General features: G+C 33.8%; 1 protein-coding gene and 1 pseudogene across 2 annotated transcripts; one reads left to right on the top strand and one right to left on the bottom strand.

The window, feature by feature from the left end:
• Nucleotides 1-3,220: 3,220 nt before the first annotated feature.
• Nucleotides 3,221-8,885, top strand: LOC143533510 (UDP-sugar pyrophosphorylase-like; annotated as a pseudogene). Its single transcript, XR_013135371.1, has 15 exons — nt 3,221-3,381; nt 3,446-3,550; nt 4,542-4,658; nt 4,749-5,058; nt 5,149-5,348; nt 5,425-5,489; nt 5,574-5,634; nt 5,717-5,834; nt 5,908-6,032; nt 6,120-6,196; nt 6,280-6,385; nt 6,951-7,010; nt 7,097-7,178; nt 7,271-7,506; nt 8,396-8,885. The product of XR_013135371.1 is annotated as a UDP-sugar pyrophosphorylase-like (transcript).
• LOC143533529 (uncharacterized) lies at nt 8,607-10,622 on the bottom strand. The gene is made up of 8 exons (XM_077028287.1): nt 10,485-10,622; nt 10,317-10,354; nt 9,821-9,926; nt 9,701-9,724; nt 9,550-9,618; nt 9,267-9,339; nt 9,116-9,173; nt 8,607-8,880 (listed from the first exon to the last, which is right to left on the bottom strand). The coding sequence occupies exons 1-8, from the start codon at nt 10,620-10,622 to the stop codon at nt 8,607-8,609; spliced, it is 780 nt and encodes a 259-aa protein (XP_076884402.1).
• Nucleotides 10,623-14,387: the final 3,765 nt, after the last annotated feature.

Below are 14,387 nucleotides of genomic sequence, written 5' to 3' on the forward strand. Positions count from 1 at the left end.
CTAACAAGTCACCTGAAACATGTTTAAAATATTTGATTAGCAAGAAATACTGGTGTCATTTGTAAATGACACATTTTACAGTTACAGTATTAAGATGTTTTACACCTGCCTGCTTACAAATTACCGAAAGGTACTTATCACTCGACCGTATCTATGACTGTGGTCATATTACTTATTGGCTAACACTTGTCCAATAAGTAACTTGTAATAGCCCAGTAGGCAAGCCTTGTATACAAAACCCCACAATATCAATAGTAACCATCCCGTAAGTTTACAGAGACTTAATCGCTATAATGTATTTAAAATATTTTAAAAATATATTTGAAAATATTTAGACCATTTGTCATGAGTTTTATAGGTTTTGAAATCATCATGACAATGTCGGGAAAACAGTTGTCTCACGTAAATGTGAGTGGAACAAAAACTCGAATGTTTCACCTTGTAGGTTTACAATTAAAGAAAACGCCTCTTGGTATTAAGCACCTAGGATAAACACAATGTAGTATATTTAGATTAGTATAAAACCAATAATCATAACGATAATCACGAGAGTAGAAACTTTACACGATGACACAGTGTCTTACCTTAATAGGCAGAGCTTTCGGATTCGTGTATATTTCTTTCGATCGGATAGGGTATCGTTACAACAACTCGGGTACTATACTAAATACTTAATATGTATGTGTGATTGAGAATTAGAGAGAGATCATAATTTTTGGTGCAAATAATGAACGTCCCGTTTGCTTCCTATTTATAGCTGATTTTGGACCTCATCGCGATACGTGATGGTCATAGATAGAAAAGCGTCGCGTATCGCGAAGAATCGTAACGATTTTCAAATCAATATCAAGATTTTTAATATATATTTGTTTTAAATGTTTTTACTCATTTACTCTTCAAACTATAAATTAAATTCATTTTGTTTTTAATTAACACGTTTTCTTATAAGTGGTTAAACATATTGTATTCGGATCAACATGAATTTATGTGTATACGTGTTAGCGTTGAAATTTATGACAAGAATAATAATAATAATAATATGGGTCATATTCTAGTGTACCAGCCAACCCGTAACCCATCAACCTACCAGCCTAACATGATTGACACATAATTTGTAACATGTTAATTATTATAGAGATATATATTTGTAATATCTAATTTGTAAACAAATTTTATCACTTATCACATTTTCTTTGCTCGTTACAATTTTAATGTAAGTTGTAACGTATTAACAATATACGATAATTGTGTTGTTTATTCTATTTTGTTTGATGTTTAAAGATTAAAATTCTCATTAATTCCCGTATAATACAGGGGTCTGAAACTAGTTTCTTTATACAATCGTTTTTCTCAATCATTCAATACTTATATTAATTCAACATATCATATTGGAATTATCATAAGGTCACATTAAATTAAAATTTCGTTGTTATTCTTCTGCTAAAAAATTTCAAACGCAATGTAAAGCGTTAATATATTAATAATAATGTAATTTAATTGTGTATTTTTATTTTATTTATGTTCATAATTATTCGTATATAAATTTTCATTGCTTAATTGTTATATGTTATTTTTAACTAGAAAACACACGTAGTACATTAATCTCAAACTAATGTTTCATAAAAACAAATTTAATAGAGTAGTGGAGTACATGACATTTAAAGATAAAAGTTATAAAAACATATATAATAATTATATTTTAGTTCAGATATTATATAGATAGTAGTAAGAAGGTAAAATAAGAAATTTCAAAACCCCCTAAGCTTATCATTGCTACGATAATAATAATAATAATAATAATAATAATAATAAGGGTTGAGTTATAATAAGAAGACTAGTTTTCCTAAAAATGATAGAAAATAATCTTGTCCATTCATTTTAAAATTGAATAGTTGAGATTAAATTAGAGAAATCATAAAGTGTAAAACAAAGTAAGGGGATAATAAGGATAACACATTTGTTGACGTTCTCTCTCCACATGCAAGACACATGTCAAATACCCCTATCATTTTAAAACGTCCATAATATTTTTATACGACATTTTTTTTTCAAAACAATTTCACCATAATAACGAGTGTTTTTTTATCTTTTATATGAGTACCATATTGCTATATAAAAATAAAAAAAATTTCATGGGTTTTTTACCAAAATTGTGTTTTACAAAGTTGTGTTATACAAGTGTGTTTTATTTTTTCATAGTGTTTTTTACATTGTGTAATTTAATTGTGTTTTTCATTGTGTTTTTGTCATTGTGTTTTTATTTTCATAGTGTTTTTTATATTGTATCTTTTTCATTGTGTTTTTTCCGGTGACCATTTTCAGTTGATCATTTCCGGTAATTGTTTTTCGACGATTTTTCCAGGAAAATTTTATAATGTTTACCATTGTGTTTTTACTTTGACCGTTTTCCGATGTCATTGTGTTTTTAGTCTAATTGTGTTTTAATTCATCTCATGGCATATAACAATTACATGTTTTAAGTTGTTGGAAGAACTATCGATGGCCAACGTATTGTGTTTTGCAAACCTAATTCCACCTTAGTTTTTTTCTTTCGACGTATCTCATCTCCTTTGCCAACATATTGTGTTTTTAATTTTCTATGAAAAATAAATCGCGAGCATCAGCCATGCGGCGGCGAAGGAGCTTAACCGCTTCGAGCAGAGATCCACCAGTGGTGGTGGGGTTTCAATTTCTGATGAAGGTTTTTCCGGCGAGCTGATTTGTTTCGGTATCGTCGTCTTCGTTGTGGTAGACGGTGGTGAGGTGGGTGACGGACTGACGGTGGTTGGTCTGGTTTGGTGGTGGCGGCGGAGGCTGCAGTGGTGGCGGTGGTGGTGGCATAGGGTGAGGTTGAAGGCGTCCGAGGTGGATGGCAGGGAAGGTGGTGGCGGCTGGGTGACGGAGAATAGTGGCTGTGGTGGAGAAGAAGAGATGAAGGGGCTTAGTTGAGTTTTATTTTTTAAAATAAAGAGTTTTTGTTATTGACTAAAATGCCTTCTTCTTAGCCTTCTTACGAAAAGTATTTCCTAAACTTGTTATTTGAACCTTTCTCATAATAATAATAATAATAATAATAATAATAATAATAATAATAATGTTGAGCCGCATATAAATTCAGAGCCATTCCGTTGTACGTCATCATCTTCATCCTCGTCTGCTTGCAGTTACCAACCACTGTTACTTACACCCTACAACAATTATTATTATTATTATTATTATTATTATTATTATCGAGATCTACACTTGCTCAATTTCATGGCTTCTTCTTCATCACTCATCAACACCACCATTGACAAACTCGCCAATGCTCAAATCAACCAACTCTCCACTTCCTCTTCTCCAAATCTCCACAAAAACCTCTCAATTTTCACTCCAGATCATGTACGTCCACGTTATTCTGTTCACTAATGCATGTTTACACACTAATTATGTTATTGTTTTACAGGTGGAGCTTGCTAAGATGCTGGTGGAGATGGAACAAGGACACTTGTTCCAGGACTGGCTGGATCCTGGCGTTGATGATCACCACAAAGTATCGTTTTTCGATCAGGTGCGGCTCGGTTTGTTTCGATACGGTTTATAATTCATATTGTCATTTGTGTAATTGTGTAATTGTGTTTTATCTTCAATTGTGAAATTAATGATTGATTGTGCTAACCAGATCCCCAATTATGTTGCTAAATAATGTCAATGCATATCAGATTACATAGAGTTTATAGTAGGTTATACCTATTTGCATCCGAATTTCGAATCGAAATTAAAATCACAAGTTTGAATTCGATTACTAAATCGAATTTGAAACAGAATTCGAACCTTCAGTTTCGAATTTGAAATTTCCGAGTTCGGTTTGAATGTGTAATGACTATAAATTGTAAGGTAACCTATTTGGTAATGCATGTCAGCCTCTTCATAATCTTACATGGTATCAGAGCCAGCTCGAGGCCATAGTACAAACTCTAGCTGGCTTGTCAATGCATATCAGATTAAAGTTTCTAGTATATAAATTTGAATCCGAATTTAAAATCACAAGTTTGTATTTGATTCGAAATTTGATTACTAAATCGTATTCGAACCAAATCGAATCCAAATTTTTGAAAACAGAATTTGAACCTTCAATTTCGATTTTTTCAAGTCCGGTTGGATTCTACGTGTAATGTCTATAAATTGTAAGGTAACCTATTTGGTAATGAATTTCAGCCTCTTCATAATCTTACATGGTATTAGAGCCAGCTAGAGATACATCATACATATAAACTCTAGCAAGCCTGTTCTCTGTACCATTTCTTCCACATTTTAGTTTCAGGTTTTTTTTTTAAGTTTCAGTTCTCGTTTTTGTTCTAGATCCGGTCTCAAGTCCAAGTTCTAGAATCCCACACCTACGGTTCTCACAGTTTTTTGTTTTGGTCGAGTTGTGCACCTAACCATCATCTTAAATAAAAATTAAATCCAGATTTTGAATCCTTCTACAAGAAATATATACTTCATAAATTATGAGCTACACATGTTTTTCTTAATTTTTGGATCATACCATGTTCTTTTAGGTTGCTGTTCTTAATTCAAGCTACCCCGGTGGTTTGAAATCATATATCAAAACTGCAAGAGAACTTTTAGCAGATTCAAAAGCAGGAAAGAATCCATTTGATGGGTTTAAACCATCAGTAAGTAAAACATATCTTTAAACACTCGATTATTGCAAATTGTTATTACTTTTTTTTTATTAGTTTTAGATTTGAAATGCATTTCTGCAGGTTCCATCCGGTGAAATTCTGACATTTGGTGATGATAACTTTATAAAATATGAGGAAACCGGTGTCACGCAAGTGCAAAATGCTGCATTTGTTCTTGTGGTAGGTGGGCTCGGTGAACGTCTTGGATACAGTGGAATAAAGGGTTTATTTTTGTTATTTGAATTTTGATCTTTTAATACATGTTTTTATTAAAATTCGATCCATTTATAGGTGGCACTTCCAATGGAGACAACTACAGGAACCTGTTTCTTACAACACTACATAGAGTCTATCTTATCTTTATCTGAAGCTAGTTATGAACAGGCTCAAGGTTGCTAATTGTTTGCATATTATAATAGACCGATATAAAGTCAAAATAAGCATATAAAAAGTCAATCACACGAGTGTTGTTGAATTGTAGGTGAAGGCAAAAGAGATGTACCCTTTGTGATAATGACTTCAGACGATACTCATGCACGCACGCTACAACTTTTGGAATCAAATTCTTATTTTGGGATGAAACCGACACAAGTGAAACTTCTTAAACAGGAAAAAGTTGCTTGTTTAGCTGACAATGATGCTCGGCTTGCTTTAGATCCAAAAAATAAATATAGAATACAGGTTAATATTCTAAGGTATATAATTAGGTATTATTATTTCTTCAAGAGTTATTAACCGTTTTTGTTTATCTTTTTAGACAAAACCGCATGGTCATGGTGATGTTCATTCACTTCTCTATTCAAGCGGGCTTCTTAAAGAATGGTGTGTTTTTAGTATTTATAAAAAATGTTACTTTTTTAGTTATCTGATAACTTTTTTTCAATCATGTATAACTATCTTTTATAGGAAAGAAGCTGGTTTGAGATGGGTGCTGTTTTTCCAAGATACAAATGGACTTCTATTCAAGGTCTCCATCAGAATAAATTGCTTACACACTTTATTACTATAATTCATAAGATAATTTTTAAATAAATTGATTATTTTTTCAGGCAATTCCTGCAGCTTTAGGAGTTAGCGCCACTAAAAATTACCATGTTAATTCTCTTTCGGTTCCTCGCAAAGCTAAAGAGGCTATTGGAGGCATTACAAAACTCACCCATGCAGATGGTACATTTTGTTATCTAATTATATATTACAAATTTACAATCATGCCATTTTAATGTTAATATATTAACTGCAGGAAGAGAAATGGTGATTAATGTGGAGTATAATCAACTGGATCCATTGCTTAGAGCAACAGGTCATCCTGATGGTGATGTTAATTGTGAAACCGGTTATTCTCCATATCCTGGAAACATAAACCAAGTATATATTTCACCTTTTTTTGACATTCTTAATCATGTGTAGTAATTTGGTTTTAAGTCTTAATTTTATTATTATGTTTGTTTGCAGTTAATTCTTGAGCTTGGTTCTTACATTGATGAGCTCTCAAAAACTGGTGGCGCTATAAAGGAGTTTGTTAACCCCAAGTAACTACCTTTTGATATTTCGAGCATCCTTTTTTTTAAAAGATCATTTTTAAGAGCTGTAAAATTAATCTAATTCTTGTTAGATACAAGGATTCAACAAAAACTGCATTCAAGTCATCTACTAGGTTAGAATGTATGATGCAAGATTATCCTAAAACATTGTCCCCGTCAGCACGCGTTGGATTTACAGTAAGTAAAACTGATTATTGCTTTAAAAATATATAATGGGCGCTAACATTATTCATTGTTTATTCCTCATTGCATGAATTTACAAAATTGTCATTCAAACGAATTAGTCAAACACGAATAATCAAACGAATGGGATTTTCTTGTTCATGTCCGTTTGTTATGAAAACTTGCATGTTCATGTCTGTTTATGTTTGTTTGTTAATAGTACAAACAAACATAAACGAATGAACATAGTTGAACATAGATGAAAGAACATAACCGAGCGTATACCAATTAAAACTAAACGGAAACGTCAATATGTTGAGCTTAAATATTTTATAAAACTAGACTAAACTGTAAGAGGTGATATTTTAATTTCATAAATGTTTTAAATGAATATACAAATGAACGTAAATGAATGAACTTAAACTAACAAACATAAATGAACCTTACTGAATGAACAATACATGTGCTCATGTTCATTCGTTTTACTGAATAAACATTTTTCATGTTCATTCGTTTATTATATATATGACCATAAACGAACTTCCCGATGAACACTTCACTGAACGTCTGGTTTGTTTAGGTTACAGATCCATGGCTTGCATATGCACCTGTGAAGAACAATCCAGAAGATGCTGCAAAGGTAGTTTGTTTCCTAATCACTAAATGAAAAATTATTATTATTATTATTAATTATTTTAATTGGCTATTTGAATATATGAATTATAGGTACCGAAGGGAAACCCGTATCACAGTGCCACTTCTGGAGAAACAGCAGTTTATCAATCTAATTGCATGATTTTTTAGAAAGGTCAACAGTCAACCTTAATCCTTCATCAAAATATTAAACTCGTATTGACCCGTTACCAACGGGCCCTTTTGGTTATGTTTGTTTTCAGGCAGGTGTTAAGATAGATGATCCGGTTAAAGAGGTATTTAATGGTCAAGAAGTTGAGGTGTGGGCCCGTGTCGTGTGGAAACCGAAATGGGCCGTTACTTTTGCGGATGTTAAGCGCAAAGTGAGTGGAAACAACTTTGTTTCTCAGAAGTCAACATTGGTCATCAAGGGTAGTAATGTAATTATTCAAGATCTGTCATTGAATGGAGCCCTTGTTATCAATTCGGTTGATGATGCAGAGGTGTGCTAAAAAAATTTGTCTTGTGGTTTATAAATTGGTCGATTCAATCTTATGTTTTACGTATAGCACGTTAAATAACTATAAATATAATCAAAACATAGCTAAAAAAGATGAGTGTGTCAAACGGGTCAAACGTCATCCTGTTTAGATTTGTTTACAAACCTAAACAGGATGACAATGCTATACGTAACAGATGAACAGACACGGACACACTTAAACGAACAAATTTTCATAGTTACACAGAATGTTCATGTTTGTGTTTATGTTCGCTCCCTATTCTAAACGAATGGTTCATGGACACAATCGCACTTAAATAGACACAAATGGAAATGAACAAACATCAATGAAACGAGCTAAAAGTAAACATGACTAGCCAAACATGAATGAATAATTAACTAAACAAGGGCTTTAGAAATATGAAAATCCCATTGATTTCGAATTAAAATTAGTAATAAATAAATTAGAATGAAAATTTGTTTGTTACTAACATAAAGGAATGAAGTATAATAAATTTAAAATTACAAACATAAAGGAATGGAGTATAAACGAATGTAAATGAACATGCATATACAGACATAAACGAAGTTATTTGAACGAACATGTCTTCCCACCAAACAGTTCACGAGCGGTTCATTGAACATTGAGTTCATTTACATGCCTAAATTCTTCTTTATATTTATTTGCATACGACCTCCTAAATCTTTATTTATTAAGTATATTTACTTATTCATAGATAATTAAACAATATTATTGCTGGAATCATATTAAATCACTACACTATAAAAGAAAAGATGGAGACTTTTAGGTGTGTTACGGGTCAAGTAACGCCCAACCCGTTTAAACCCAGAACCTGGTTTGACCCGTTACCATACGTATTCATTTTTTTCAGGTTAAAGTGGGTGGATTGGTGCAAAATAAAGGGTGGGTAGTTGAAAGCATTGATAAAGATAACACTGCATTGCCTGAGGAAGTAAGAATTAGGGGTTTCAAAATAAACAAGATGGAGCGGTTAGAAAAACCTTAAATCCATGAAATCAAACATTCTATTTGTTTACATTATATCCTGAAATATTTTTTAAAAACCGGAAATCATAAATATGTTATTGTGGTCTTCTCATTTTGACATTGAGAGGAGTTTCCTTGTAAGTGTGTATTTTATCAGCAGCCTTTCGAGGCGGTCTTCCAAACGAAATTCTTTGTGATTCTTGTTGTTGTTTGGGTTTCAGCCCGCATTTTTCATGTTTTTGTTGTGTAATTGTTTTTGAAGTTGGACTGTAATATTCGTGCACGTTAAGATCCTTGATCTCAAACAAATTCTCATTAAATTCATCTTCCTGAGATGTAAACCCAACCGTCTGCCTTCTCACACAGCGCCTGGTTTGAAAAATCAAACACGTCAGAATAATTAAAGTATTTATTGAGCCAATAATATGTTGAGAACCACGAGAACTTTATGATTATGTTGTTTTGAGTTTGGTATATAAGACAATTATGTATTTGTATCTATTGTTTTAAACGCATTGTTATGCAGTTCTCAAACATTTAGTAATTTTGAATGAAATGGGCCATTAAACACATAAATATGTCCAAATAATAATATTATGCTAACCTTTTATTCTCAACTATTTCTTCTTCAGAAGCTTGAACCGTAGTCATGTGGCCAATTGCTGCAAACATCAGGTGCCGACTAGTTAATAAGATAGCTAAAAACTTGATTAACAATTTAACAAGTTTTTAATTTTGTAGTATTTAGTATTTACATTGACTTCTTACTGGACGTATACGTCTGTTGGTATTCTGTCGGTTGATAGGAGTGTTTTCAAAGTCCTTCATCTACCAAAATGGAAATAAAATATTAGTTGTTTTATAACGGGTAAAGAAACAAAAGAAAAACAAGCAAACCCACCATAGATTTGCATTTTTTGTCATTCGTCTCACGCTTCGCCTGAAAATCATTTGATGTGTACACGGATAAATATATGGATCTTTTTCGGGTTTATCAAAACAAACAGACACGATTGACGCCCCTACTTAAATGCATACCTGAAGGTCAAAACGCATTGCTTTAAACAAAGCATCTTTGCAGCCAAGTTGATGCTCCAACACCGTTAGCTGTTATGAGAAAATTAACATATAAGATAAACACCACAATAATTCACGCAACATTAGAAATTGTGCATTTAAAACATTGTACCTTCTTCCTGCCTATAGTAAACTCCTGTCAATAAATGATCAAACATTAATATCGAGTTATACTTGGTGTTCAAGAAAATAAGATTGATATTGCTTGTTATGAAAACAAAGTACTAATCGCCATCATACAACTGTTTGATTGAGCAAGCTTCCAGTTTTGCGACTGTGTTTTCTGAACAAATATTCGCATCTTTTGTAGCTCAACTCTGTTCATCTCTATGATCTTGCTGTGATTCAGAATTATAATAACAATAATAAGACAACAATATTTACAATTTTAAACCGTCAGTCCATTTACGACCCATTTAACCTGTTTACAGGCCGTGTTCAGGTTCATCTAGGCCTGAACCAAATGTTAAGTGAACTATTCGGTGGGAAGTTCGTTATAAGTTTTTGTTCATTCAATATAAAAAAGAACATGAACACATGTTGTGTTCGTTTATGTCCGTTCGTTTGTTTATCAAATTTACTTATCAATTTTAAATTTTAATAACCTAGATACACCCTGATAACCTGACACGATTATCACCACTAGGTTTCCATTATTTACATGAAAAACATATCGATTAATTAAGATATTGCTACGATTATAAAACCATAAAAAAATATAGTCATACTTTTGGTCAGAAATAAGCTTCATCATCTCTGCATGTTCCTGCACAATTTAATAATAAAAAAATAAAAAGAAATATCAAGTGATCAGTAATGTGTGAGTTTTCTTGAATAGTTTATTATTATTATTTATTATATCATCCAAAACTGATTAAAAAATATTATAAATTTACCTTCAAAAGATGATGAAATTGCTGTTTAGATGAAGATGATGAAGGCGTTAGTGGAAGAATTAGATCAAAATTAAGCGGTGGTGGGGGTGTCTGGTAATTTGTGATATCAGAAAACTGCTTCATTCTTATTGATCTCATAGTAGAGATGGCCAAAAAAACCGGTTGGGGAACCGGTTTAAACCGGAAACCGGTTTTTACGAAAACCGGTTTTTTAAAAACCGGTTTGACCGGTTTAGAAACCGCCGGTTCGTCTTTCGGTTACAAGTTCTAGATCCAAAACAGGTTAACGAACCGGTTAATGGAAAAACCGGTTTATTTTATTAACCGGTTAACCGGTTTATAAAAAAACCGGTTTTTTTTATTAACCGGTTATGGAAAAACCGGTTAACCGGTTTATAAAAAAACCGGTTTATAACGGCTATATGCCCGTTTTTTTTGTTTTTGGACCGTTTTTTTTTTTTTTACCATTTTACCCCCACAAACATCTATATATAGTTTAGGTTGGGTATTGGTTAGATCACACTCGATTATACAACTCCAAACGCTCTAAACGTTTATTTCATACGCGATTATTTTGTTATCTCACGCTCAATTATACTACATTACCACTCCATACGCTCTTATTTCGTAGTCGTTTATTTCATACTCGAGTATACCACTCTTATTTCGTAGTCGATTATCATGGCCTCCCAAAGTGCTGCTTCATCCGTCAACATGGGTGCCTCGAACACGGGAGAAACGGTCGTTCGGGTCATCCCCACGAAACGAAACCATGATGTTTGGCAACATTTCGACCTATGCGAAATGTCTAACGGTAGCCAAAAAGCTCGATGCAAACATTGTTTGAAGTTTTATGGCAAAGATGCAAACTCCACTTTAAAAGCGCATGTACAAAGGCCCTTTTGCAAGGTCTTGAAGGACGAATCGGGAAGTAGTTCGCAGCCGGAGATGACGAATCAAGGAGCGGTGTTTACGTACGACGTTGAAGCGGTACGTCAACAGTTTTCAAACTTTGTGATTCAACAAACACTTCCTTTCAACCACTTCGACAACCCTCAATTCACGGAGATGATGCAAAACTATGTTCAACCACGCTACCAACACGTAAGTCGTTCGACCCTTAGAAGAGATTGTCTTAAAGCATGGAAAAACGCTAAATCCGAACTAATTTCATACTTTTCAAACTTACAAACTGGTGTAAACTTAACAACGGATGTGTGGTCGGTACCTCATGGTTCGCCCGACTCATACATTTGTGTGACGGCTCATTGGGTTGACCCCGAGTCGTGGCAAATGATGAAACGAACCGTTGCGTTTCAATTGTTTGATTACCCGCACACGGGTAGAAATATTTTTCAAATCTTGGATAAAGTCATTCGACAATACAAGATTGAACATAAAATCTTTTCAATTTCGTTTGATAACGCGTCCAACAATACGGCCGCGGTTGGCCATTTAAAATTAAAGTATAAACCTATTTGTGATGGAGCGTTTTTTCATAGCCGATGCATTGCACATATTATCAACTTGGCCGTGCAAGATGGGTTAAACGTGATCGAAACGCAAAGAAACAATTTTAAAAGAATGTTACGAGATGTTTTTAGCAACAATAAAACATTTTCAAGATACAAAAAATTTTGTGTAGAAGCTAATTGTCAATGGTTGGGGCCAAATTGGGATTGTCCAACAAGATGGAACTCGACTTGTAATATGTTTGAGAAAGCCATCCAACAAAAAGAATCATTAATTGCGTTTCATCAAATTTTGTCAAGTAGGGGTAAATGTGCACCGTACGATCCTAGAAACTGGTTATTGATTGAGATCGTTACGGAGGTCCTTCAAATTTTTAAATCTTGCACAACTAGTTTATCCGGGGTTTACTATCCAACAAGCCCCATTGCTTTACCAAAAATTGCTGTCATGTGCACAAAGTTGAGTGAACTTCATTGTAGCGGTGCACCTTATTTTGATATGGGTGTAAAAATGAAAGAAAAATTTAGAAAATATTTTCAAGAACTACCCGCTGTTTTGACATGTGCTGCTGCGTTAAACCCTTGCATCAATGTTGGTGGTGTTGAAGCTTTAATAGAAAAAATTTGTGATGAGCTAGGGTTAAACGACGATCAAAACCCCTATTATAGCCAAACTTTAAAGAATGCTTTCAACACCACCTTGTCAAACATGTATGATGTCTACCTTACAAAATACGTGTCGTCTTCCCAAATTCATGACTCGTTAAGAGATGTTGCCCAATCCCAATCCCAAACCGACCTTGAAATGGGGATGTACTACATGATTTGGGAAGACGCCGGTAAACGTCAAAAGGTAAACACCCCAAGCAGTGAACTTGGAAGGTATGGTGGTACCAACTTTGTGAAACACATGACTCCGGATGAATTTAGAAGTCTTGATTTGCTGGCTTGGTGGAGAGGTAAGGAGGATGAGTTTCCGATCCTCGCCGCCATGGCCAAAGATTTACTAACGGTCCAAGCTTCCACGGTAGCTTCGGAGTCTACTTTTTCTGTTTCTGGCAGGGTTATATCGATTAGGAGGACTCGACTCACTGCACCAGCTATAGAGATGTCGATTTGCTACAAGGATTACTTGGACTCTTTAGATAGGGCACAACATCAACGCTCACTCGAGGGGGAAATGGAGTATGAAGCGGGCTTGTATGAAGACGAGGTCAATGAAGGACACACTCAACCAATGACCGATGAAGAAGCCGCGTACGACGATTACCTAAGAAATAGCTCGGGATCGGGTAGCGAAGAAAATTAGTTAAAGAAACAGCAAACATGGAGGCAAATCATGAGTAAGAAACAGCAAGTTGTTCATGTAATCGTGTCTAAGCATTCTTTTTCCTAATATGTGCTCTTATTTACTTGTTGATTTGGATTTTTCTAATTTAGTTAAAGAAACAGCAAACATGGAGGCAAATCATGAACAAACTGCGATTGGGAACAACAGGAGCATCTGCTAGTTCACGATTTAATGTTTGTATTTTTGAGTTAAATCATGAACAACAGTTCTTGGCAGAGATTTCTTCAGTGTTAATGATTTAATGTTTGTATTTTTGAGTTACGAATATGCGATAACGATTTAATGTTTGTATTTTTAATGTAAAAACTATAAATGAAAGTTATGTGTTTTTAATCTTTGGTTTGTTGAAAACACATTCACCAACACACACTCATACTCATCTTCCAAGCAAAGAACCCTAACAACGAAAGCAAAGAATGGCTTCGGTCAGTCCGTTTTGCCTTGTAGTTACCGGTTTGTTTATACTGTGAAAAAATAATGGTCTTCATTAAGTACAAAATATAAAAAACAAATATTCGTATTTGAAACCGCGAAATTTAAAAAAAAATAAAAAAAACCGGTTAATAAAAAAAACCGGTTTATTAACCGGTTCTAACCGGTTTCTAAACCGGTCCTAACCGGTTAGACCGGTTAGGGTTTTGACAGCAAAAAACCGGTTATTAACCGGTCCGGTTATTAACCGAACCGGTTTTTTTCCGGGCCAAAAAAAACTGGTCCGGTTAATTACCGAACCGGTTTTTTTAAAAAAACCGGTTTGTGCACCTCCAACCATAATTTGATTTCTTGGGTCAAACGAAAGAAACCCAGATAATAAATTGTTTTGTTTTGTTTGGGTTTATTATTATTAGGGTTTGTGAATGATTTCAAAACTTGAAGAATCGAAAGAAAGAAAGAAAGAAAGAAAGAAAGTGAGAAGAAGGGTTGTGGGAGTTGTTTATAAAGGTTTGGATCATCAACGGTTGTCCGAACCTACTTGGTTTCACTTCCGACCCACGTTTTATTTGGAAATATTATTCTTTATTTGGGTAGGATCCGCTACAAATAAAATTAACATACATACTAACCATCAAATAATTAGAA

This window comes from Bidens hawaiensis, unplaced genomic scaffold (assembly GCF_021521415.1).
Source record: "Bidens hawaiensis isolate Kalapana, Puna unplaced genomic scaffold, B.hawaiensis_p1.1 tig00009774_1, whole genome shotgun sequence".
Classification (NCBI taxonomy): Eukaryota; Viridiplantae; Streptophyta; class Magnoliopsida; order Asterales; family Asteraceae; genus Bidens; species Bidens hawaiensis.

What these genes read in the sequence shown, in the direction of transcription:
- LOC143533529 (XM_077028287.1), bottom strand. Translation starts at nt 10,622, where the DNA reads ATGAGATCAATAAGAATGAAGCAGTTTTCTGATATCACAAATTACCAG. An exon ending in AAGCTTATTTCTGACCAAAA is followed by an intron (nt 9,927 to 10,316) that starts GTATGACTATAT and finishes TCTGAATCACAG; the next exon opens with CAAGATCATAGAGATGAACA. An exon ending in GAAATAGTTGAGAATAAAAG is followed by an intron (nt 8,881 to 9,115) that starts GTTAGCATAATA and finishes TTTTCAAACCAG; the next exon opens with GCGCTGTGTGAGAAGGCAGA.